Source organism: Gallinula chloropus (genome assembly GCF_964237585.1).
Source record: "Gallinula chloropus genome assembly, chromosome: 2".
NCBI classification, from domain to species: Eukaryota; Metazoa; Chordata; class Aves; order Gruiformes; family Rallidae; genus Gallinula; species Gallinula chloropus.
The window spans coordinates 129,925,405-129,950,414 of NC_140086.1; the positions used below are offsets into that span (position 1 = coordinate 129,925,405).

At 41.2% G+C, this 25,010-nt stretch overlaps 1 protein-coding gene across 1 annotated transcript in view; it reads left to right on the forward strand.

The window, feature by feature from the left end:
* Positions 1-25,010, forward strand: part of RAPGEF5 (Rap guanine nucleotide exchange factor 5) — a gene marked incomplete at its 5' end in the record, with an annotated part of 154,282 nt that overhangs the window by 128,324 nt on the left and 948 nt on the right. The window contains 9 exons of the mRNA XM_084280501.1: positions 89-238; positions 2,920-3,017; positions 4,771-4,893; positions 6,060-6,238; positions 9,942-10,032; positions 12,647-12,697; positions 13,793-13,880; positions 17,091-17,155; positions 21,695-21,749. Coding sequence (XP_084136627.1) covers positions 89-238; positions 2,920-3,017; positions 4,771-4,893; positions 6,060-6,238; positions 9,942-10,032; positions 12,647-12,697; positions 13,793-13,880; positions 17,091-17,155; positions 21,695-21,749 — 900 coding nt within the window. The remainder of the gene's footprint in view (positions 1-88; positions 239-2,919; positions 3,018-4,770; positions 4,894-6,059; positions 6,239-9,941; positions 10,033-12,646; positions 12,698-13,792; positions 13,881-17,090; positions 17,156-21,694; positions 21,750-25,010) is intronic.

Genomic DNA, 25,010 nt, shown 5'->3' on the forward strand with positions numbered 1-25,010 from the left:
ACTGCTGTGGCTGGGTCTGCAGGATTCTCCCCTGCTCTGCTCAGGAGTCTCTGTCTACTGCTGAGTGTGTCTTTCTTCCTTTGCGCAGTTTTCTGCCGTGTGTATATAACAGAGCACTCCTACGTCAGTGTGAAAGCTCAAGTATCCACTTCAGCTCAGGAGATACTGAAGATTGTAGCAGAAAAGATCCAGTACCCGGAGGAGGAGTTGGCGCTGGTGACAGTCACCTTCTCTGGCGGTAAATAACTTCCCTTCATCTGATTGCTTACCTTTTAGTGCATCACGTAAGGGAGGGCTGACATTTTCTGGTGTAAGGATACAGCTGTTCCTGTGCAGGCCTGCAGCTGGATGACCACGGGAACAATGAGGAGCTGCTTCCCAGAGAGTTGTTTCCATGGCAACAGCTCATTCTTGGGTACCATCGGATACAGCATCTCCTTGCTGGGAAGGGAGTGCAAAGGACTCTCAGTCTCCAGCAATGCTGCAAGATTTTATTTTTCCCCACAGATAAATCTCCTGCTTTTGCATTTAAATTAATTTGGAAGGCGATGAGGCATGGTTTGCTTTAGTAATATAAAAGGGACTAACAAATACTATATGTGTGGCCATTTCCTCATTTATGGCATGGGTAATGAACACTCTCCAGCAGAAGGGAGATGTACATGCACAGTTGAGATACTGAGAGCAGCCCAAGCACTGTTCTGCAGAATCTTGCTTATAGCTGACGCTTTTTGCCTATTATCTTAGTGTTTCTCATTGAACAGAAAGGCTTATTGCCTTTTTAAGGAAGGTCAGACAGATCATGGGTTGATACTAGGGACAAGCCAAAACCCCACAATTTCCTTTGGGGTCTGTCAGGTTTCAAGCCCTTTGGTCAGATTGTCTTGCTCATTGTGGTGTCTTATGGCTCTCAGGGAACATAAAGGAAGCAATTTAACTAGGTTCATGGAAATACCAAGCTGGAGCTACAAAAAGAGGCTAAGAGTGTAGAATATTTGGGCCATATTCTCAGGCAACATTAATTGGTGTCGATCCCCTGGGACAAATGATGCCCCTTAGAGATATAGTGCTTACTGCTACTTCTTTGTCAGTCTAGTTAAATGAAATGCACACAAATGCTGGCTTGTTCTGTTTATTTCAGAAGTGGAAGGTCACATATTTCTCCCCCACACTGAGCTCAATTAATGGTAATTTTTTTCAGCAGAGCGTTGCTGTGGGTAGCAAGAGAGATGGTGCCCTGCTCTGGCTATCTAGATCCCGGGCATGGGGTGGTCACACAGGAGCATTACACGTAGGCATCCTTGCCATCCCAGCTACATCATTTGCTCGGGTACTCTTTTTATGCTTTTGTGTGCCCAGATTCACCTCTGGTGCATTTTATGCCACTGCAAAACCACTGTGGTGCTGTTGTTTTTCAGGTCTTGCTCTCCTGTTCTAGAGTAGGGTAGGTTTTTCTCCGATGGCAATAAATCTGCTGCTAACTGCCTACTTAGCTAAAGAAAACCAACAATTCATAAATAATGAAACACTATTATCTTAAGACCACATTGGTTCCTGAGAAAGCCGCAGAATACAAGTGGTTGCCACTTGGCTGTTCAATGAGAAACAGTAATTAAAATGCAGGTACAATAGATCTGTCATTTGTACATGGCCATTGTAACCCCAAAAATTCTGTTTAGTCACTTAGCCTGAATTAATTGGAGTTGCCACGATTTCAGTATCTTTGTTAGCACGCCTTGTCACTCCTGCACAGGGAGCAATAAGCACCAGCCTGCCACACCATGGTTTTTTTCTTCCTTTGTTTTTATTTTTGCTGTTTGCATGACTCAGAACTGGCATCTGCCATCCACATGGAAGGCAGCAGCGTGAGGGTTGGAGAACATGTTTTTGTTGTACTGAAATGAACAAACAAGCTCTTTTTATTCAATTTGCTTTAAGAGATGCACCATCAGCTTGACATAAATCTTACCTGGTGTCGGTGTGAGTGTGGATAAGAGGGAAAACAGTCTGAAATTATATTTGGCTCTCAGATGCCTCCTGGTTCTATTCCTCCCAAATGACTTGGACTTTTCAAGGTAGCTGTTGACATGCTGTTAGGGCTTTCAAAAGCTCTACATTCATACAGTCACCATAATCAGATCTCACATGCCAGGTCTCCAGAAGATGACTCTGACCCGCAGGAAGAGACAGTCTTCCCAGGGCAGTTTTTTAGCTGTGTTTTGGGTTTTGCTTTATTCTTCCCCATAGCTGCATCCGAGATGGCCCAGAGCTGAACCACTCTGGAGTGGCGAAAAATGAAAGCCCTTTCTCTTTGCTGCCAGTTCAGTGTGTCCTGTTCTTTTGCTCAGATGTTTCCTAGATGAATTGCTGTAGGTCCAGAGGAATTTCTGCAAACACTGTATTATAAAGGGCTCTGTAGCTCTGCCCCATGGGGTGAATTTCATGGAGTTGGGATCCTTTAAACTTCTTTTCCTGCTGAATGGCTGTGGCTACTGATGACATCTCCACCTCTGCTCTTGTCTGCCAGTGACACACAACAGCTCAGTCTCTGGAGTGAGACACTTTGCTCTAACAAAAGTCACTGTATTTACAGTAGATGCACTGGATTGAAATGAAATGCTCTGCAGTGCATAGGAGGTTAGACTACATTATTTAAGTGTTTCTTTCCGTTCTGTGCTATGTGAAGTCCAGGTTGAAAGTGGATGTTGGAAGTTTTTGTGCTCTAGTCCAGCATCAGAGACATCTTGCCTTTACTGTGCCTGCATAGTGCGGAGATGCTGGTTCCCACAGGGACTGGATTTGATGCTTAGTTACATTCTAAGGAGTTGATGTGGCTTTATAAATGTGTTTGTAAAGTTTTTCTCATAGCTATTTTATTCCTTTTCTGAAGCTTTTGTTGTTTTTTTGCTGTTTTTACAGAGAAACATGAACTACAACCAAATGACCTGGCTATCTCAAAATCTTTTGAGTCATCCAGTCGTATGTTTGTCTACCGAAAAGACCTGACTGATTCTTTGGTAAGGATCTGTATTGTACACTTCTGATTTTTTATTTGTCTGACTCCAGAACAAGAATTTAATATTTGCCTCAGGGTTTTTTTCAAGACACAATTTATTTTTTGCTTCCTTAGTAAAGCTTACTGAGCTGCTCTGTTCCTGAAAAAAAACCCAGCAGTTATTGGACTGAACAGTAATGGAATTTGTTCATCAATTTCAAATAGACCAAAGCTTCTGTACAGCTTAAATCTTTCAATCTACATCAGCCTGGAAAAGCTGACTTGTGCTTGTACAGGACTGGATGGGATGAGGATTGTTCAGGGCCCGTGTGACTCTTCTTCCCCCACCCCTTCTTGTGCCTCTGTAACACTTGAAGTGGCTGGTACATGATCAGACAAGGTGATGGGCAAGCTCTGTGGAATTACTACATGTAGAAATAAATGTCATGTGAATTCTACCAAATTTACTGGGCATCAGTGTGACCCCAGTGTATGCCAGCCACATGGTCAGTCGGTCAGTCTGTGGCTGGCATGTATCGGTAGTGCTATCTCCTTTTCCCTTCTGTCTGTCTGTCTCTCCATCCTCTCGCTGGTGCTGGGGAGCAGAGCAGGTAAAAGGGCAGCAGATCTCTGTTGTTTCCTCTGCCCTCAGAAACCAGGGTTGCAAACTGTCTCTCTCCCCCCATGATTTCCCAAAACCCCAGTGAGGCAGGAACAGTCAAGCACTGAAAAAATTCCTCTCTCAGTAGTTTTCTGCTAATTATGCAGATGTTTAGGGGGAAGCACGGGGACGGTATCGCAACTGACTTTCATGTGTTGTCAGTACCGCTAGGATCTGTGCGCTCATCCTAGGGATGAGAAATGTCTATTTACATTTTGTCGGATCAATGTGCCCTGAAGAGCTGACACACCACTATCGTTGTAATCTGTCATCCCTGTTATCTCTGGCATTCAAGCCACCTCTGAAAACGTGAATATTAAGGGAAGGTTTCCGGTGCAGACAGGTGACAGCCCATCTAGTTTCATTACTTACATAATAAAAATAGCAAAACTTGCTGTAACTGTCAGAAATATAGCACCAAAGTAATAGCTTAACTGATAAGAATAATCTTTCATCTTGGCAGATGGTTCATGTGCCACGTTTCAGCCTGATGAGGTAAAAAGACCTGAGACAAATGCAAACCTTTGAAAATGCAAACTAATAATAGAAATGTCAAATGGTCCTTAATATCAGCAGTACCAGGGCACTCCACAGTCATATGTTAAATAACTTTCATGAATCAGGACACACAGTGTTTTACTGTTTGTTGGTGATTACATTTGGAGTAAATTAATCATAAAATGGATGGATTTATGTAACTTGTAAAGGTGGATTGGTGGGCAAGTTGTGTGTATTTATTGTAAATCCAGAGTGCTTGCAGAATGGTTCCTTCATCTTATAATACAAAAATTCCATGGTCTTTTAATTCAGATCTTGTTTTCTGATGGCTTCAGGGATTTTGTTTTCATTTTGCTCTCTGCTTGGTCAGTGTTATACTCAAGAGAAAGAGAGGGAGAGGCCTAATCCAATAGGAAGTCATTGATCCTATTGACCCATTTCTTTTTCCAAGCTATGTCTTAAATAGGCTATAATGCCTTGACTATGATTAGTGGAGGAAAAGAACCCCTCAGAATGCACTTAGAGAAGATTCTTCCTCAGCTATGTTTTGTACCTCAATCCAGTAGCTATTTTGTTGCAGAACTCAGGATTTTTTTGCTCTTGGTTATTGATTTAGAACCCATTTGCTGAAAATGAGGAATTGCAGCAAAGATCTGTGAGAATTTTGGGAATCAACACCTGGGATCTTGCCTTAGAATTAACAAACTTTGACTGGAGCCTATTCAATGCAATTCATGAGGTAAGTAGCACCCTGTCCACTTCCAGGTATGTTACTTTCACGCAACATTGTGCCATCATGATTTCCTGATGGTGTGTCCATCAGTGTTCCTTGGTTCTCAGTTCACCATCATAACCTGGCAGCTCGCAGTAGAAGTGTCATTGAATCACGACCAAGAGATGTGTTGCAGTCCCCAGTGCTGAAAAAACCTGTATACCTAATGGGTTTTACTGAGATTTGCCTCAAGAGAGTAAAAGAGCATGATTATTCTCTAAAAAGTGTGTGAATGTGAGGTTTTATACATATATATATATATATATATATGCAAATTATCCTTTGCATTCAGTAATGCTTCTGTAAATACAGTTCTCCACAAGTAGGTGTCCTTGATATCACTTTAACCACAAAAGAATTCACAATTTCACATTACTAATGTTCTTGTTAGGCTTCAGTGAGATAAAAAATACTAGGCAAGCTTTATAAAATGGGATAATGGCCCACTTCAGTACCCATTGGGTTGTTTCAATGACTTGATAGGTTCTGGTGTGTAGCTGCTGAGTAAAATACAGAGTTAACTGTACAAAATGTCACTTGAAAATACCAGTTGCTGAAAAGTGCAGTGGATTTCTGAGAAAAAGAATAAATTCCCTTGCTTCTCATCAGATGCTTTCCTTGATATTTCATTTCAGTTTGTTGAGTTTTTTTAAGTCAGGTTAGACACTTTAAGTCTAGAGCTGGTTGAGTTTGGTGGTTTGGGGATATTTCTTTGAACAGCAAACAAATATCCATGCCTCTTTTTCTGAAATACGGGATATTTTTAGGAAGAAGTTTGAGTGGAAAATTTTCAGATTCTGCAGTGTTCTGATATAATTGCTATTTCATAATGGAACTGAAGTGATGAAATACAGAAAGACACAGATTGCTTATGGTCTATATCTGTCTCTATCCAGAAGTGAAACTGCAGGAAATCTCATAAGAAAAGCACATCTTGCAGGACTTCGAGTCCACCTGCCACTAAACTTGGCTAAGTCAAACCTGAATCATTTGCTATTGGCTCCATATATAATAAAAAAACCACCAAACATCTGTAACCAAGTCTTGTTTCAAACACATACTTCTACATAATTTATAATTCATTTACATTTAAATTGGTTTTATATCCAAATAATGTTGTCAATGTCTTCCAGCAAGAGCTGATATACTTCACATTCAGCAGACAGGGCAGTGCTGAAAACACTGAGAACCTCAGTCTCCTGCTTCAAAGATGCAACGAGGTCCAGCTTTGGGTCGCCACCGAGATACTCCTCTGCAGCCAGCTCTGCAAACGTGTCCAGCTAGTCAAAAAGTTCATCAAGATTGCTGCCCAGTAAGTTACTGAAGTTGCAACAAAAATCCTTCGATTCACACGGGCTAGTTGGTGGGAAAGGAGAAGTAGGTGCAAGAGCAAAGAAAGAAAACTGATTTGTCATCCCACGTAAGTGTGTAGGAAGCATACCTGGACAAAGTGGCCCATGAATAACAACAGCAAACTCTGCCCAAGCTAGATGCGGTGTAGTATGTGCTGCTAAAATAATCCCCAGCATCATAGCTGCTGTATCTGCAGGGTCAACTGCAAAATCCCCGTTAGAATGGAGATACCTCCTTCCTTAGCAGAGGTGACCTGAGGACTGTGTTACAAAACTATTAGAGCAGCAACACCGTTATTCCCCAAAGACTACCTGGAAAACGAAATACTCTGTTACAATCTCATTGAAAGTGCTACCTTTTGAGGGGAAGCTGCCTGCTGTAAGTGGGTACCTGTCTGAAGTGCTCTTTTATTTGTTGGAAGGGGTAGTTCTTAAATATTTAGATTTGATTAGATTATTACTAAATAATGCTGGCATTTATTCTGTGCCTTTGAACAGAATATACATACATACACAGAATTCTATTGTCTGTAAACACTCTTATTTTAGTAACCAAGGGAATGGAGCAATTTGAATATGTGTAACCATTCTCCTCACCTCCCTCTCTACTTGTTGGTCTTCTGTGATATGTGAATGTGCACGTTTGTGGAAAACCTATAAATTGTTCCTTCATCAACTGGGTTGATTTAATTTGCAGTGCACTTACATAGAAAGGACTGTTCTCTGCTGAAGCAGTGCCTTTGGTTAAATGAATTCTTTTAATCTCATCTGGTGTAACTCATAAATGGGATTTGATTTTAGTTTGCAAGTTGTATGGTGTCCAGTAATACATTCATTTTCTGCCATATCAATGGCCTGATTTGGTCCAGTTATGTCAAAAACAGTTGGTTCTGTGTGCCTTGCTGCACCACAGCAGCATTAATTTGCATTCCAAGAAAAGTTTCATGTCTGTCCCACATGAATAGGAAATATTTGTCACCAGACTAAAATGTTGCTCTATTTGAATTAATTTCATCTCTGTTGAGTGAAAAGCTGAAGTTGTGGTGACTAAATACAGTTGTCAGTATACAATAGACAGGCTCCCCCAGTGCATTGCAGATGCACCCATCATTGTAGCATGTAGATTGTGAAATGATGGGTACACAAATAAGTTAGTCTCTAGTTTGCTCAAGATCTTTTTTTTTAATCAGAAAATCAGCTTTCTAAAAGAAGACACATAGCTCACCAGTTCTGGTAGAGTTGATGAAAGAGGAACAAATAGGTTGTAGGGACAGTGTGCTAAGCACAGGACTTACCATGTTGCACAGGGCAAGCAGCTCTGCTGTTTTATGACTAACATAGAGAGATAGGAAGCTGTAAGCATCTCTGGCTGCTCCCTGTTCTCTGCTCCCATATTTGGCCAGGAATCTGTACCTGTGATGTTATGGTGGTTCAGCCTCAAATAGTGGCTGAGCACCACATGCCTCTCACTCACTACCAGAGGAGAAACAGACAGAGCCTCTATGGGTTGGGATAAGGACAGTTTACTGACAAAAGCACAAGAAAGGGCAACAATAACAGACAATTACCCTCACACCCAGTGATAACATAGAGTACCTTACCAACCCAAGGATTACAGAGTGCTGCACAACCAGCACATACTCAGACTACCCTGGAGGCACCTAGCCAGTGCCTGAACCAGGACAGACGTTCAGCTTGTCAGCAGAGCACCAGGACTAAGATCACATGTTCAACATTTGTGTTCTTGAACATCTGAAGAAGATGGAAGGCTTTTACACATAGAAAGAGGAGATACAGAGGTTTTGAAACATGGGTACCTACACTTCTGTTGATGGGCTAGTTTAGAAAACAAGTTAGCACATTGTTGGAAAATAACATCCTGAGGAGTTATAGAAACATGTCAACCTCGGGGTAGAATCACAGCATCACTAGGTTGGAAAAGACCTTTGAGATCACCAAGGTCTAAACCATATCCCTGAGCACCTCATCCACCTGTCTTTTAAATACATCCAGGGTTGGTGACTCAACCACCTCCCCAGACAGCCTATTCCAGTGCCTCATCACCCATTCAGTGAAGAATTTTTTTCTAATGTCTGATTTCTAGAGGAAATGGATTACAACAGCAGCCTTCTTGCTTTCCAAGCAGTGGCTGACTGTAAAAGACATACCTTGTGAGAAATGGGCCCACCCGATAGACGGTTTATCTGAGCTGTGCTGAACACCTTTCTTGGTTTGGAATAAATTACCTTTGGGAGCTGCCTGACTTTAATGATAAAAGGAGCCTAAGCAACAAAGTTAGGATTAACTTTAAGACAGCTGAAGTGCGAAATACCCTCTCTCAAGATAGCACACAGCTATGAGTGTGAGCTTTGTGAAACCTGTTACAGAAGTGCTGGTGTGTTTCCTAGGGCCTTGGCATGTGCATTTCCCTGATGATAAATCCCAGTCAAGGCAGTGGATTAATTCGTACTTGAAATTATCTTAAAAGAGGATTCTCGCTCCCCCTGCCCCCGACATCCACACATGTGTTTACAGCGGTCTTCAAGAATCTGCCAGAGGAAGGGGAATCTTTTTGTTTGAAAAGTGCTCAATCTTCCAGGAGTTCAAATTTCCTAATGGACTAGAAATAAGCAGCATCTGATCATATATAGTAAAATGTCAAAGAATAGAGGTATCAAGCAAATTCCATAGGGATCTATATTGGAACCAGTGCTAACTGCAACTAATTTATAGGGATATGTAAATTGAAGATTAATCAGATTTTCAGACAATAAAAATGATGAGGGATTGCGAATGCATTGGAGGATAGGGGGAAAAAAAGAATGATCTGAGGAGTCTGGTGGCATGTGCAAACAACAGTAGGATAAGATTTAATTTAGATAGATGCAAAGTAATTCAGTGAGGGAATGCTAATACTGAGCTGAAGAAATAAATGTACGATTGTAAAGAACAGTACTGTGACAAAGGTCCTTGGGTGATAATAGATGACAAATTAAAGGCAAGGACAAAGCGTGATGCTGTTCCAAATAAATAATTTGATATTTGTTTTATACTTGCATAGAAGAAAGGTGTTAGAACTTAGAGCCAAAACAGTAATTATGTTTCCTCTGCCCTCCTCACTGTCTCACTATATCTCCATTGTAAGAAGGAAACGTGAGAGAAAAGTTAAAATAAATTGCGAAGAATTCAATGACAGATAATAACAATATGGAAAAGTAGATTGCAGGCTTTGACCACAAAGAGAAATTGAAGGAACCAATGATGTACAATTTACAGAAAAGATGAAAAAGGAGATGAAAATATTTATAATAGAATAGAATAGAGGTCAAGGAATTACTCTGTATGGTAAAGGACAGCTGAGAGTAACTTGAACATTGAAAATGGAAAATTACTTTTGACAGCAAAGGAAAAAAAATAACCTGCCAACTACAGGGCTGATGAGACAGTGGAACGTTTGCTAAAAAACTTCTTAGAGACCCCATCACCTAGACTGCAGGTGGCCATGAGAGGACATTTAATGAGTTCATTATGGGGAAGATGATTGTATGTTAGTGCTGAGGGTTGAAATGGGACTCAGTAACCTAGGATACCTCTGCATTCCATTTATCTCTTATTCTGAGTACAAAAAAATCAGAATACAGTGTTCATATTTTTATTCCACAGCTGTAAAGCCCAAAGAAATCTGAATTCATTCTTCGCTATTGTTATGGGTCTCAACACTGCATCTGTCAGCCGGCTGTCTCAGACCTGGGAGGTAAGACATATCTTTGTATATTTTAAACCCTGTCAAAACCATTTATCACAAAGATTGTATATTGTTGAATTACCTTTTCTTCTAATTATTGGGGTTTCGTGCTGAAATCAGACAGGGAGCCAAGTGTACATAGGGAAGCTCCTTTGTGATCTGAAATGTTCGATACATGGCTATTCAAATAAAACTAAATGTGTCCTTCCAGAGGTTTAAGTAAGAACAAAGTAAGGAAATCTTACCCTCTTTAAAAAAACAAGAAAAGAAAAAAAAAAAAAGTTAGGTAAATTATCATAGCATTTAAGGAGATATCAGAACAGGCAGTCTTTTAAGGGTGGTCCCAAACAGGCAATCTCTTCTTATGGAATAATAATTTTGTTTAAAAGAATGCAAAGTAGAAATCAACCCTCTTTAATTGTCCTTGATCAGCTCTTTGCAGCTGCTCATTCTGAACAGCAAAGTTAGGAAATGGGCCATGAAGTAGGAGCATACTGGAGAACAGACATTATCTGCTGAAGAAGCTAGGCAGAGCATGGGGTGTTTAGAGGAGGCTCCCACTGGGATCTGTGTTTATATGTGGATTTTTTTTTCATACAAGTAAATTACTGAGTGGTAGTATCTGCAGGCCTACTATATCTGCTGATGAGCCAAAAAAGGGGTAGTTCAATGTGATGGGGTGAATCTTCATGCTTGCCCTGTGCCCCCAACACCACTGTACTCAAAAAAATGTCAATCTTTAACACAGTGTGACAGAGAATGGCTGTGATCTGCACTGGGTGCTCTTGAGCACCAACAGCTGACCAAATGGTCATCAGAGACTTAAAAACCTATCTAACACCATCCAGACCAAAGTCTCTCCCCTTAGCTGAAATCATGCAGATGAAACCATGTCTGCCGATGTCAGTGGTTTTCTGTGGGGAAGACTTCATAGGGGTTTGGATAGGCAAGGAGGAGCTATCTTTAAGTAACAGGAAAAGCAAAAATTGAGAGGAAAATACATGCATGAGGACAGCAATACAGATGCTCTTTGTCTCCCCTACTTTTAAAATGCCGATTGGGGAACATTTGCCCTTGCCTGCTCTCACGGGTTGCTTTCCTTCTATTTCTCTGGGCGTTGGTAGCGGAGTGGAAGGGACTAAATGTTATTCCAAAGGCACCCACCCGGTAGATCTCTCCTGCACAGAACTGTGTTGTGTGATGGGACCTCTGGAGATCATGTGCTGTCAGAGGACTTCTCTCAGGAAGAGCAGAATATATTGTGTGTCAGAACAAGGAGTGCATCTGCATATGTGTCGTTGTAAATATGTCACGTTTCTTTGTGTAAAACATTTATGAAGTCACGTGCGAGCTGTTTTTTGGGTATTTGTAAAAACTTTGCTGCACTGGAAATTTCAAAAGCAGAAGGTTATTTGCATTAGTAATGTGACTTCTAGAAAGTAGAGCAATGTTTATAAATTAATTATAATTACTTACACATGTAAATGAAGCCACCTAACTTTAAGCAACCATTTAGACACTAAATTATATTGGCTCTGCACTTGAATTCTTAAATAAGTAGTATGCTCCCAAGCTCAGTCTTCTACTTTTTTCAGCAGCATTGCAGTGTTTTAATGAGCCTAACTTTCCTGATTGAAGATATTAAAAATTTGCAATGCAATTCCATGTTCAGTTATTTTACCATTTTAATCATACATCCACTTAACCTTAATTGTTCTACATCACACTTCTCTTGGTAGTGTTATTGAGGCTGTCAGGTTCCAAGGACAAAGGCAAGACAGCATTTATACTAAGTGGGATATCTTTTACTAGACTAACTAGTATGGTTGGAAAAAATAGACAAGCATTAAGGTCCACACAGTGTTCTTCCAAGTCTGAAATATCAGCAGCAAAATTCAAACTGAGGAATGATTGCTTTGAGTATAAAAAAGTGAATCCAATAAAGCATCTTGAAGATAAAAGGAAGCAGATGCTTGTGGAGTAGAGAAGGTGTTGTCATGTGGGGCAAGAAGGTAGTTTGCACCTGGGCTCCCTTGGAAGGTGGTTTGGTACCTCCTGGTGGGATTAGGGTGAGATACCAGATATCAAAGTAAAATGTTTTTTAAGGAAAATTCTCTTTCTCTGGTACCAGTATCTGCTAGTATTAACCCTGGTCAGACACAGGGATGGTGTATCAAACAGCGTTGAGCGCCATGCCTGTTAATTCCTAGAACCCGTGTTTTGGGGGAAGATTGATGACAAGAAGTGATATAACCTGGGTGTGATCTCAGTATCAGAATGCTCAGCCTGTGCTACTGCTCCTGGCTTGATACAGATATTACAGTAAATGCAGCAGACAGGGAGGCTGGGGAAGAAAATAAAAAAAGAGCTGCTAACAAGCAGTTTCTGTAAAAGAAAGATGCAGGTCCCTTGAGGGAAGGCTGCAGGGTCCTGATGCCTCACTGGCATCATACTGAACATGGCCTGTAATTATGACTCTTGGAGCTGAGGAGAGGAGGTTAACTGCTTGTTGGTACTTACAGGAGGTGCTTCACACACAGTAGTCTCATGGAAGAAAATGCCTCAGTGTTTTCTGCCTAAATCAGCTTGGGTTTTTTTCTTCTCTCTGTTTCCCCCACTTCAGAAAATTCCTGGAAAGTTCAAGAAACTTTTCACCGAACTTGAAAGTTTGACGGTAAGTACGGTGTTGACAGCAGAACAGCATTACTTGTCTTCACCTGCCCTCCTTCTTCCTTATTTATCTGGAGAATGCCTGTCATTGTCTGGGGCTGGAACAGGACATGTCAGACCTGCGATTTGCCAAGGGCCATGCAGCCTCCTGCAACTCAGAGGTGGTCTCCAAACAGGACAAGGAAAAAGGCTGTATTCCTGACAGCTGGAGGAAGGACAGAAAGGGGCAAATGTACTGTCTGTTCCCCAGCATCAGTTTGGAAGCTGCTCTTTTGCTATGGTGGTTAATTAGCTTTTATCTGAAGCAACGTGCCACAGATCAGGAGAATAAGAGGACAGCTGAAGTTTAAAAAATAATCAGAATCCAAGGCTAAGTGTCTTCGCTGCCATTATCAGAGCTGAGTAAACAAGTGTTTCCTCTGAGAGTCATGGAAGTGGGTGTGGGTTGACATGAGTGCCTGTTGTAGTGAACAGGAGATCCAATCTTTAATGTCTGTCATGCTTCTGTTCTTGAGTCCTTTGTAAAATAACATGTTTTCAAGATTATGTGTGAGCTGGTGTACAAAAATAGGGTTTTTTATAAGGGAAATTGAGATGACTTTTTGAATTACTTATATGACTCCCCTGAAAGGTACTCTCATTTTCTTTGAAAATCTCCAATACACTCCATTGGTCTGAGAGCAGTTTTAGTTGGGATTTTTTTGTTGTTTGGTGTGGGGGTGTTTGTTATATTTTAAGAAGAAAATAATCAGCAGTACATTCTGGGATACATCTTGTGCTAGATAGTAAGCTGAAGAGATTCCGCTAATAGAAATTTGTGTGAAAATGACAGAGCGGTCCCAGTGAATCTATTCTGCAGCTTACTCCTATTTTAGCACTGCTTTGTCTAGAGGAACATAATTGCTTTTGTTCCTTTCACTGTTTACATTTCCTGTTCAGTTTAGTAAGTCACCTACCTTACAAAACCTTTATCTACCTCGTTTCCTGAAGAAATCTTTTATATCTAAATCATGTTCAGATCATAAGCCCGTAATGGATTTAGAATTGTTCTTTTTATAGCCTATTGATTTTTCTCTCTATTACCCAAATGGTTTTGTAGGACCCTTCTCTGAATCACAAAGCTTACAGAGATGCATTCAAGAAAATGAAATCTCCGAAAATCCCCTTCATGCCCTTACTTCTGAAAGGTAATGTTAAAGCTTGGCTGCTCTTCTTCTTTGTGGTTAATTAAAGTAAATGTAAGGTGATTAATCTTTTTTCCCGCCTTAGGTGGCCTTATGGTAAGTATGTGGTAGCTACAAGGTAGCAAGCACTTGGTCTAGATATTAAACCACAGCTTTTTTAAGATGGGGAAGATGGAAATTTTCACACAGCTTTTCAAACTTCAGTACCTTCCCATTGGGCATGGTTAGAGCCGTGTGCCATTGCTTTGGCTGCATCCTCCTTGGTGGAGAAGCAAGACCTTGCAAACCCCTGAATGGGGCCACCCAGCCTGCATAAGTGGCCTTGGCCATGCTGCTGGTCTGTGGTGCTCACCTTGCCAAAGCTACCTCGTGTCAGCCCAAAGGCTGCCCTGTCTGTGTGTCCTGAGAGGAGGGGATTGTCAAGTCTTAGAGGTCTGAAAGAGATAAATAAAATCTGAATATTAAAAAAAAAAAAGAAATCAATTAAAAGATAAATTAAAACGTAACTACTTGCTTAATGCAGTGAGCTGGGCAGCTAATTAAGTGGCAGGTATTTCAAATATTCTCTTGTCTTGGAGTCATTAATTATTAATTGTCTTGTCTTTGAACACAGCAAATTCATTTGATTATTACTGTATTCCTAAAGTGTTCTCTTTAGGCTGTTTATTCCAACCTGCTGCTGCTGTGAGTTTAGAATGTTTGAAGACGGTTCTCCGGATCAGTCAGTGATGGTTTGGGAGCCATCAGGCACTTCCCCTCTTTACACACATCAAAGGAGTTTGCATTAATTCACATAGATACAATTATCCAGGCTTCAAAATCAATTTTTTTTTGTGTTCTCAGAGGTGCTTTGACTATCTCTAGTTGTGACTTTGGCCTTGAATTGTCCGAAGTTTACACTGAGGCTGGCAGAAAACTGTAACTGCTAATTACAAAAACTGTCTCAGCAGCACAGCCTCACAAAACTGTAACAGCCTGCAAAAAAGGCAGCAAGCAAAACCAAGTAACCCATAGCAGTGATGTTTGCACAGCACCACATGCATGTAAGGAGCATTCATGTCTCTCAGATGTATTTGAGATAGCAAGGAAACTTTGCAAAGCAATCTTCTTCTGTATAGTGATCCATAAGGACCTACTGCCACAGTTGGTATTGCATGATACACAGGATTTGGTTCTGCTTCAAGCATGTTTGTATGAATGTTATTTCCAAGACCAGGAAAATAAGTATTGATAGCAGAGAAATCATTAGTAACTCAACAAATCGCCATATTGCAACACAAGAGGAACAAAAGTAGTTCCAACAAACCCCTGAAAATCATTAATAACCTTTCTTTTAATGATGAAAAATAACCCTGGAGTGTCCTTTTAAAGTTAATTAAATTTAAACAGGGAGCGCTCTTACAGCACAGACACGGCTTTTGAAAACCAGGCAGATTTTTCAACTATGTAGTAAAATACTGTGATGTGCCCTTACAACGTAGCTCAGATGCAATTTTCTGCTCTGCTGAATTTATCTAGACTTTTCGTGGCTGGCCACAAAGCAAATTTCTGTTCCTTCCACCCTCAGATACGTACGTTGCTGTCACTGACTTAAAAAGCTGTGTGGAAATTTCTCCTTCCACTAGATGTTCTTCATTAGAAGTGATGGGTGGCTCTTAACCGCACTGATAGTAATGCCTGTGTCCTGAAGCCGTGTCTTTTCCCTGTCCCTTTCTCTGTGTGCCCCAAGGTGGCCCAGCAGAGGAAGTGTAGAGGGTCCTACTCCCTCCTTTCCCCCAATTTTGGGATGCTTCCCAGGGTCTGTAGGCATCCCCAGCATATGTCCTGCTTCCCCACTTGCTCAGGAGTACCAGCTGGCCCTGCCTGCCCAGAAAGACCTAGGGGCACAGGAGTTCATCATCCCTCATGCACAGCTCTGCCTCACAGGTCCCACCCGCCAGGTTTCCAACAGTGTATGAAGCCATTAATGTTTCCATTCTAAGCAATTCAAAAGGCCCCTCAGGCACAGTGAGTGTCTTCCCCCATGAAACTAGGGGGACCATGTGGGCATCGGAGAGAATCCTAGAGGTGAGCACAGGACAAATGCTGAGATGCAGTTAAGACTGGTGAGTTGGAGGTTGTCACCTCTGTTGAGAGGGAGATGATACCCAGTTACTGTGTGACGCTTGCTGGAAGACACAGCTATGACTTCTAAGAAATAATGGTATTGTTGTGCTGTCTCATAACAACACTGCCATTTCCTCCTGGTACTTACATAACCAGGAGAGCTGATAAGGGGCACGGCAGTGGTGCTCCTGCTAGTATGTTCAGTAACTTGGAGGTTGCACTAATGGAGGCAGAGCTTCAGTCCCCATGGGGAATCTGTCCATATCCTCGGTACTTCATGACCAAGATAGGTCTTGCTTTGTGTCCCAACATGAATTAGAAAAATGGGAGAAAATTACCTCAAGTTTCTGTTTTAATTGTAATCTTAATTTAGCAACAGGGTTTTTTTGCCTAACATTTCCCTCTCTCCAGTTCTACATTCCACTGTGTTCAGTTCCCTTCCTGTAGCCAAATATAGACCTTTTCCTTTTCCTCTCATTGACCTTTTTGGTGCCTTCACAAATTCTGTCTTGAAAACACTGTGTAATAGTGTTTTTCCCAAGACATGATGCTTATTTCAAGACGTTGAACTTCAGTTTAGTGACCTGTGTTAAATGTCCCCAGCTTCGCCAGAGAGAGGTGAGGGGTGTCAGAGCAGAGCCCAGCACCTGGTCCCTCTGTCCCAGTGGAGCTCAGGGACTGGCCAGCTCCAGCCTGGGCACAGCCACAGGCAGTGTTGCCAGCTTGATGCCACAGGGCGGGGAGTGCAGGGATGCCATGCAGGGCGGTTCCTCTGGATGTCCCTGCCTTTTCCCAGCCATCTTCTAAATGATACATATATGTGCACTGTAGAAGTAACACAGACCATGTTTATTAAGAAATCTGTGTTCCCACTTGAAAATCCTGTTGTGATGTGAACGCACTGTTGCTGTTTGACAATCTCTACATGCCATTATTGTACCAAGCTTTTGTTCCCTTGTCCTAAGGTATTGGGTCAGTTCTTAATTGGATGTTTTCATCTTCTTTTTTTTTCCTTTCTTTTTGTTGCTCTTTAGTAATTTTACTTATTTTATATTAAACAACAAACAAAGCCATAAAAATAATTCTTTTTCCTTTTATCTTTTTCAGATGTAACATTCATCCATGAAGGAAACAAAACTTTTCTGGATAACCTTGTTAATTTTGAGAAGCTGGTAAGCTAATTTTGTCTTTCCTGTTTTTCAGGGAGATTCACATTTTCTTCTTCCCTTTCCCCTCCTTATCTTGTAAGGCTAAAAGGTTTTCTTCTGACTGAATTGGGAAGAAGTAAACATGGGTAAAAAAAGAGCGAACAGGATAAAACAACCAACAGTTTATTTACCCTTCCCCGTTCCTTCCTCCCCCAGTTCTGTGTAAAATGATGAATCCAGGGGTGGCCAGCATCCGTGCCATGCAGTCTACTCAGTTTTCTCTCCTTTGCACTGCCTCATGGACTGCTCCTCTCTAATTCAGTTCCCTTACTTCAGCTTTCTCCAAATTGTTTCCTCCTTTTTTTTTTTTCTTCTCAATGCACTAAAGAAAAGGTTCCTCTAGATGATCAGCTCCCACTGGCATGCTAATGCCAGGGATCTTAAATGAAAGTAAACTTTTTAGTCTAGATGATGAAGCAAATAATGCCTGAAATACGAAATAAACTGGCTGTAAATTCCACTATCCTAATTTTTACATAGAAGGGCACTAACTGACATTGTGTCTTTGGCCACATCTAGTCCAGACATCATCTGACGTCTGCTCTGACAGAGTATGATGTTACTGATAGAGGTTTGATTTCTCTGATTTGTGTATTTAATTTCTTTGTTGGTAACGCTTTTGTAGCACTGGAAGCAACAGTTTCTGTATCCGAACAGTGGTGGAATGAAGAAACTTTGATTTTATTTTATTTTTTTCTTCCATGGTCTGGAGTATTTGATCAAGAAACCAGAATGTTTTTACTCAGTTGCTCTGGATGTGCCATGGGATTGTTAGTCCAGATGGTGCCTGATGAATTGTTCCCAACTATTTTCTCTATGTCTTTACACTTGTTTGAGAATGAGTGTGCAACCATGGAGTTATTCATGAACTAGATCTTGAACTTATTTTCACATCCTATCGTAATGTCCACTGTCTTTCAGCTTGCAAGCAGATGTAGATTTTGACTTTTGAACCTGAGCTCCTTTTTTTGTGTTTTCTGTTTGATTTCTGTACCTTTTCTTGAAGCAGAATTTACAAGAACACTGCTTTGCATTTAATGAAAGGTCTTCTTGTCCCAAGTCCATTAACTGTTTGACCTTTAGGTGTTTGCATAAAACTCATTAGCATGTTCTTCTTCATTGCCTCTTGGAAGTACATCCAATTAACATGTAAATTAAACTAGCCTTTGATGCACTATAGTTGTTACTAAAATCCCCTTGCACTGGCCGATATATCTATTTAGTGAACATGTAGGATCTGATTCTTGTTCCTGTCTTAGCCAGACCTTGTTAGTTTGTTTGTTGTTTAATCGTGTATATATTTAATGTATGCTGGGCTTGCTGGGTGAGATTTCCTCTTTCTTTCTGTCACCGCTGTGTCTCCAGAGGCTGTGGGAGCTTTGCTAATTGACTTCAGTGAGCCAGGATTTCACCTTTGCCATGCAAATGGATAATGGGCATTTTAAATGGCAGTAGTAGGGGGATGTGGGGGGAAGAAGCTGAGGTGGTGGTACTGGGGTGAGTGAGGGTGGTTTAAACTGCCGCTTCCTCCAAATTATTAGGCAGATCACGCCCTCAGGAGCCTGCCATATGAATGCAGGCAGTGGTGCAAGTTTAGGAAGTGAGGGCTTAAGGGAGATTTCAGTAGGAGTGTGGTGGAAATTCAGGCAGTACATGCATTACACCAGTTGGTTTGAATGCTAAAGTGTTTAGTCAGTGGGGTGTATGAACTTGCTTAAGAAGATGCAACACATGTGGCTAGCTATACATCAGTTCATGTTTCTTTTCTACTTATAAGGGCTTTGTCCCAAGGAAGAATGTCTTCCTTGGCATTCTGTACTGTGCTGAGCACTTTCTGGCCTCTGATGAAAGAAATTAGGATTGACATTGACTCCTGCTTGGTTTGGTTCAAACCACTGAACCTCACCTGCAAATTTGCTGTTCCAGAAAAAGAAGAAAAGAATTATTCTACCATAGCAGATTATTGCTTTGGGGAAGGAAGTAACTCACTGTCATAAATGCATAGAATTTCTACTGATGAATTCCAAAGCAAAGAGGGTTTCTTGTGTCTTCATTCGGATCAGTATTTTGAAATATTTCTTTTCTGCATTAATCATCTCACCTGAAGAAGGACTTGTCAATCTGAACCATTGTTTTTTCCAACTATATCAGTTGGTTTAATAAAAGATATTTTCTCTCCCTGCAATCCCTGCTTCTTTTACATTCTTAGACCATCATGGCCTCAACAATCCTACCGTGACTGAGCTTGATTTGACATGACGTGATTGCAGCGAAGACAAACTTAATTCAAAATATAAAGAACAGGATGTGCAGACAGTAGAAAATGCAATTATTTTTTGTCTCAGGAATGTTACCGAGTTTTAGCAAAAAGTTGAAAGGATTGTGGTGATTCATGTAACTCCATCTTGGCAAAATTCTAGTCTAGGGTTGTGTTAGATTGATATTAGTACCATGCCTGCTTTCTCAACTAAATGGGAAGGAATAAATGAAAAAATGGTCTTGCACTGTTGCATCTCAAGGTACTTCCATGGTATTTACTGAACTGCTTCACTGAAATGTGGCTGCTTCAGGTTTTTTTCTCCAGTCAGCCATCACCCATATCTTAGGAATGACATGTCTTAGCCACACTCCAGCAAACTCTAATACAGGTCAATGGCCATTACCGTTTTAGATAACACCTTCTTACTTAGTGCCTTCAGCTGTAAGGACTGTGTACATGCAGCTGAAGGTTCTCACCCCCCCCCCCCCTCCCCAAATACCTGTGCAGCTTCCAAGCCTGAGTTTTTGCTGTACTCAGAGGAGTCCTAGTGATCTTGGGTAGCTGTGGTAGGCTCAAAGACCACAAGAGGTGTGTGTAACTCATCGCACTAACGGTGTGCAAGCACCTGTTTAAACAGTCAGGAAATAACGTTTGCTTTGCAGATGAATTAGCTAATTTTCTATATGGCATTTGGCTCCCAGAGAGTTGAAAACAGACAGAGACAAGAGCCTAATTAGGCTTCTAAGGCCAGGAGATTTGGGATTCTGCTTTAAGAGGGTGTTACACCAAAGGGGTTCTTCCGTTACCAGAGCACCACCTTCAGAAGCTGATCATGGGATGGATCTCCACACCGACTCTAAAGGACAAAGAATGACAGTGTGTGTGACTGTAGGGTGTCTCTTACTCCTCTAAACCAAACGCAGAGGGTAGCAGCAGCAGCACTGGTAGAAGTTGTAGCTCTCCCAGCACTCGCGCTGATGATCATGAAATCTAGATCATCTCATTAGAACGTCATTATAATCAGTGCAAGGACATCAGCATGAGAGAGTGCATGATTTCATGGCAAACGAAGCACAGTGAGGAAACAAGAAAAATTATTTTGATTGACTGGTGAAGGGAATATGAAGTTTCGATCAAATGTGCTCTTGTGATAAGCTTTTCTGCAGAGGAGCCTTGTGAGCCACTCCCAGGCTGTTGAGAGATGAGCTCTTTCTGCGTCATTCTGGTCTTAAACATACTCTGCTCAAGACAGTTAATCCTTTCTTCCCCTAATTATTTTTGAGGGAGATGTGAGAAGAGCAGCTGTTTGCACGAGCTATTACATCATTCCTGCTAACTGCAATTTGTGTAAATCAACTAACTAGGTTTGGTGAAGAGTTGCTGCAGGAGCAGTCAAATAAAGAAGAAAAGAGTAATGCCTCAAGAACTTTATAGGCAAGATCTAGTGAAGATGAACATACTCCATGGTTTCATAGTGAACAATCCCAGTTTTGATAAACTGAAGACCCAAGCTTGAATGGGAAACCTAACATAAACCTTTCATTTCCTCTGCTTAATCTAAGTGAAAGTCCAATATTAGTGCAAACTTTTCTTAAAGTAGTGTGCCTACAGTATAGTCTTATGTGGTACCTGTCAGTGGAGATGCCCAGGTGCTTGTCCTGCAGCACTTAGGCTGGTTTTTCTGCGTTGGTGATCAGACTGTGGAAAACTGCCCAGTTAATACTGGTGCCTGATTGTACTGGGCACTATACAAATACACATTAAGGTGTAGACTGTCACAAAGGGGGGGACTTACAGTCTAATTAGACATCATGTGGAAACAGGAGAAGAGATTACAGACTACTGAATGTCCTGGGTTATGCACTAAGCTGGGGGTTGAACCCAGAAGCACGCAACCAGTCCACAGCATCTCCCTGCTGTAGGCTTTCAGTTTAATAAAAGTCACAGGAACAAAAATAAGCAATTGTTTGTCTGTCTTTCCCTTCCCACAGGCTCTTAGGGAGTTGTTCTCATTTAATCTGTGGAATATCAATAAGGATCTTGTAGACTAAGCCTGTATTATCACCATCATGTGTTATCACTAAGACAAAGAACAGTGTCTCTCCTGTTGTCTTTATTTTCTACCTTGCTCCAGCTGCTTTTTGTGGTACAGTGTAGGGCAAGGAGATTTTTTTTCTGTTTTTTTTAATGACAGAATCCATCTCAGATTTTTGCACTGATCTTTTTATATCTTCTCTTTGCAGCATATGATTGCAGATACTGTTCGGTCATTAAGACATTGCAGAAATAACCAGTTTGGTGAGTAGACAAAACTTGCTACTTAGTTTGCCTTTCTACTGCTTTGAGGATTTTTTGGGGTCTTTCCTGCTTGCTTTCTGCTTGTTCAGGTTTACTGTGGCAGCAGAATGTGGCCAACAATTATTTAATTGATTGGCAAGAGGAGGGGGTGTCATTGTTGGAAGGTCAGCATAGCAGAAACCACAGATGGCTGGAGTTTGACTTTACAAAACATTTGTAGAAACAGCTTCCAAATTTTTTATAGATTCTTTCCCTGCAAAAACTACCACCTCTTCAAAATACTGTGTAAGACCCATGCCAGCTGCACTTCATAATGGAGGCCTCTGATGTACGCTGCTGTTTCTCACTTTCCCAGCTATAACCAAGTTACCTCAGTCTCCTGCTAGTCTGTGCTTTGGTAATGGATTCACAGCTGTCTTGGCTTCCAGTAGATAAAAGATGGTATTCATCACCACAGCTTTCCACTTGGCTTTTCACCAAGTGCAATTGTTTGCTTAGTTTGGGTTCTTTAGGACATTTCCCAAAATGTTAGAAGTCTTGAAGGTGCTGAGATCCCATGGGTTTCGTGAAAGTAGCTGTGGAGGTGGAAAAGAGGGGGTTGTCTTAGTCCCTCTGCTAGGAGAAGCCTGGAAATAGAGCTCCGCCTGCTTTAGACACTGGAGGATCTACACTCGTGGGAATGGTCATGAATGCCTCAGCTGCACCAAAGACTTAATTTTTTAGGGGGTGGGTTTCCACCTAAGGGACCATGCCAGAAGACTGCAGCTTGCTTTGTTCTGCTGCTTAATAGGAGAAACCTTGTTTTTCTCCTCAGCATTTCTTATTCTCTGCAGAGACATGAAACACAGGAAGGGGGAAAAAAAGCACCATTACTTTAGGAAGTGGATAGTTTTTAAGCCAAACCCACTAAACGTGCCATTTATTCAGGCTGCTAAAACCTCTTTCCAAAGAGAAGTTCAAAACTGTGCTTCAGCCTTGGGAAAAAAAGGAGTTGGAATAATTTCTTTTTTTCCAACTGAATTTTCAAGCAGCTGTTAGCAGGGACTCTGACAATAATAACAACAACAATAATAATAATACTAATAACAACAGTAATGTTGTATCACAGAATCCCTAGATTGGAAAAGACCTTTGAGATCGATTCTAAACCATATCCCTGAGCACCTCATCTATCCATCTTTTAAATACATCCAGAGTTGGTGACTCAACCCCCTCCCTGGGCAGCCTGTTCCAGTGCCTCATAACCCTTTCGGTGAAGAACTTTTTTTGTAGTAGTAACAATAAAATTGTCAATGATAAAAATTACAATAATAGTGACAACAACAACAATAATTTTGTATATAAATACATGTACCTTTGAGAATGATAGGTACTGCTAAGACCTTTGCTGAATATTTGTTCTATGTAAAATCTCCTTTTTTTTTTAAACAAGGGCTGCTCAGTATTATGGTTCTTGTTTCATTTTGAAATGAAACAAGAGAGAGGGAAGACATGCCTTTTCTTTTTATTCTGTTAAACTACATACTGAAGGAAATACTGATTAATCCAGACTATGCCTCTGTAGGTGAGACAGTCTCATATTTGCCATTATAGAATGTAGCATTGGTTCTTTTCAGTGGTGTGAAATATTTTGCAGCTTCTCTGCAAATCTTTGATCACATTTTTCTCTCTTTTCTTTTTTTTTTTCCAAATGGTTTTGTAAGTCTTGCAGCATAAATCCAAGGTTAATACCTGAGATTTATCGTATAATCTGGTAGTTTGAAGTACATGATTGTTATTTTATTTTACCACAGACTTGATTTATTGTGAAGCTGGCATTTAAAAAGCAGCTTATGCAGACATCCCTGTAGGCACTTTTTTTTTCCCCTTAAATTCGTTTAGGCATGAAATGAATTCACTGAATATTTATTGGGACTTTATGGACAGTTTCCTTTTCTAGTGGGCTTATTTTGCTCTCAGGAATGTGAATCTTTCTACTGCATCAATTCCGAGATTGACCTAAGAGCAGCAGGCATCTCACTGTAGGAACGAGTTCAAACAAAACTAAGCAAGGATTATTATTATTGTTTATGAGCTGTATCGTGTCTATTAAGGTTGTGGGCCAAAGTCTTTCTGCGTTAGAAACTGGTCAGGTTCCAAGCAAGACTGAAATGCCTTTTTAATGGTAATAATACCTTTAAATCCTGAAAACAAATAATAGCATTTCCAAAACCAGGAGAAGCAGCCTGATAAAATAACATAATTCAAGCTTTTGACATTTCAGGTGTTAATGAGAAACACAAATGTTTTTCAGTACGTTCAGCACAGCTGCTGGGATCCTATTTCCGCAGAACAGAAAGGTCATCTCTGTATCCTGACACAAATTTATCACATCTTCTGCTCTCTCCCACATTTCTCAAGTTAGATAATGGCTCAGAAATTGCTCCTAAAAATAGCTGCCCGGGAGCCCCGGGAGCAGCCACACACAGACTGGGCTGCATCGACATCCCACTTTTCTGACATCATACAGCACCCTTTGGAAACAAGCAGGATAGTTGGTTCCTGGAAAGCTGCTCGTGTAGCTGGGGAGCGTGGAGAAAAGGATGATGGTGAAACAAAGGAGAAGGGAGGGAGTATGCGAGTTAAGCTGATTGGTTCAGGGAATTTTGAGGGGATTCTTTTTTAATTTATGGTAATGTTATTAAAAATTCCTTGAGGACATGGACTAGAACGGAGCTCTCCAACCTCTGCTCATTTGTCAGCAGCCAGCAACGTGTGAGAAACGTGTCTCGTTAGTCTCTCTGCCTGTCTTGGTGGGGCTTGTGGGCGTGGGCTTAGCTTTGCCCTTTCTGCTGGTCGCCAGCCATGCTGGAGGGTTTCACAGCCGCCGAGTTCCCACGAGCCAACGTCGGGCGTAAAGCTTGTAACAGAAAACATCTGCTACTCAAGCCGCCCCTCGGCGTGTCTGCTGGGCAGCTAATTCCTCTTCCCATGTAAACTCCCATGAAATGACAGCCCGACTCTCGGCTCTGTTACTAGATCAGAAATCAAAAGCATCACAGATCAAAACGTGGGGGCCTGTCAGAGCAGCTTTGAAGAGCTTTGGTATCTGTCTGCTCTGCTGTCACCTTTCACCTGCTCTGAGGGAAATTATCTAGGGCTGTCTGTCTTGAGTACTTGTCTTTAGGTTGTTTAAAAGTTATGGGCTGGGTCACCCACCCCTGCTCAAGGTCCTGTTGTGCTGCCAGAGCTGCACAAAGGAAAATCTGAACCACCCTTACA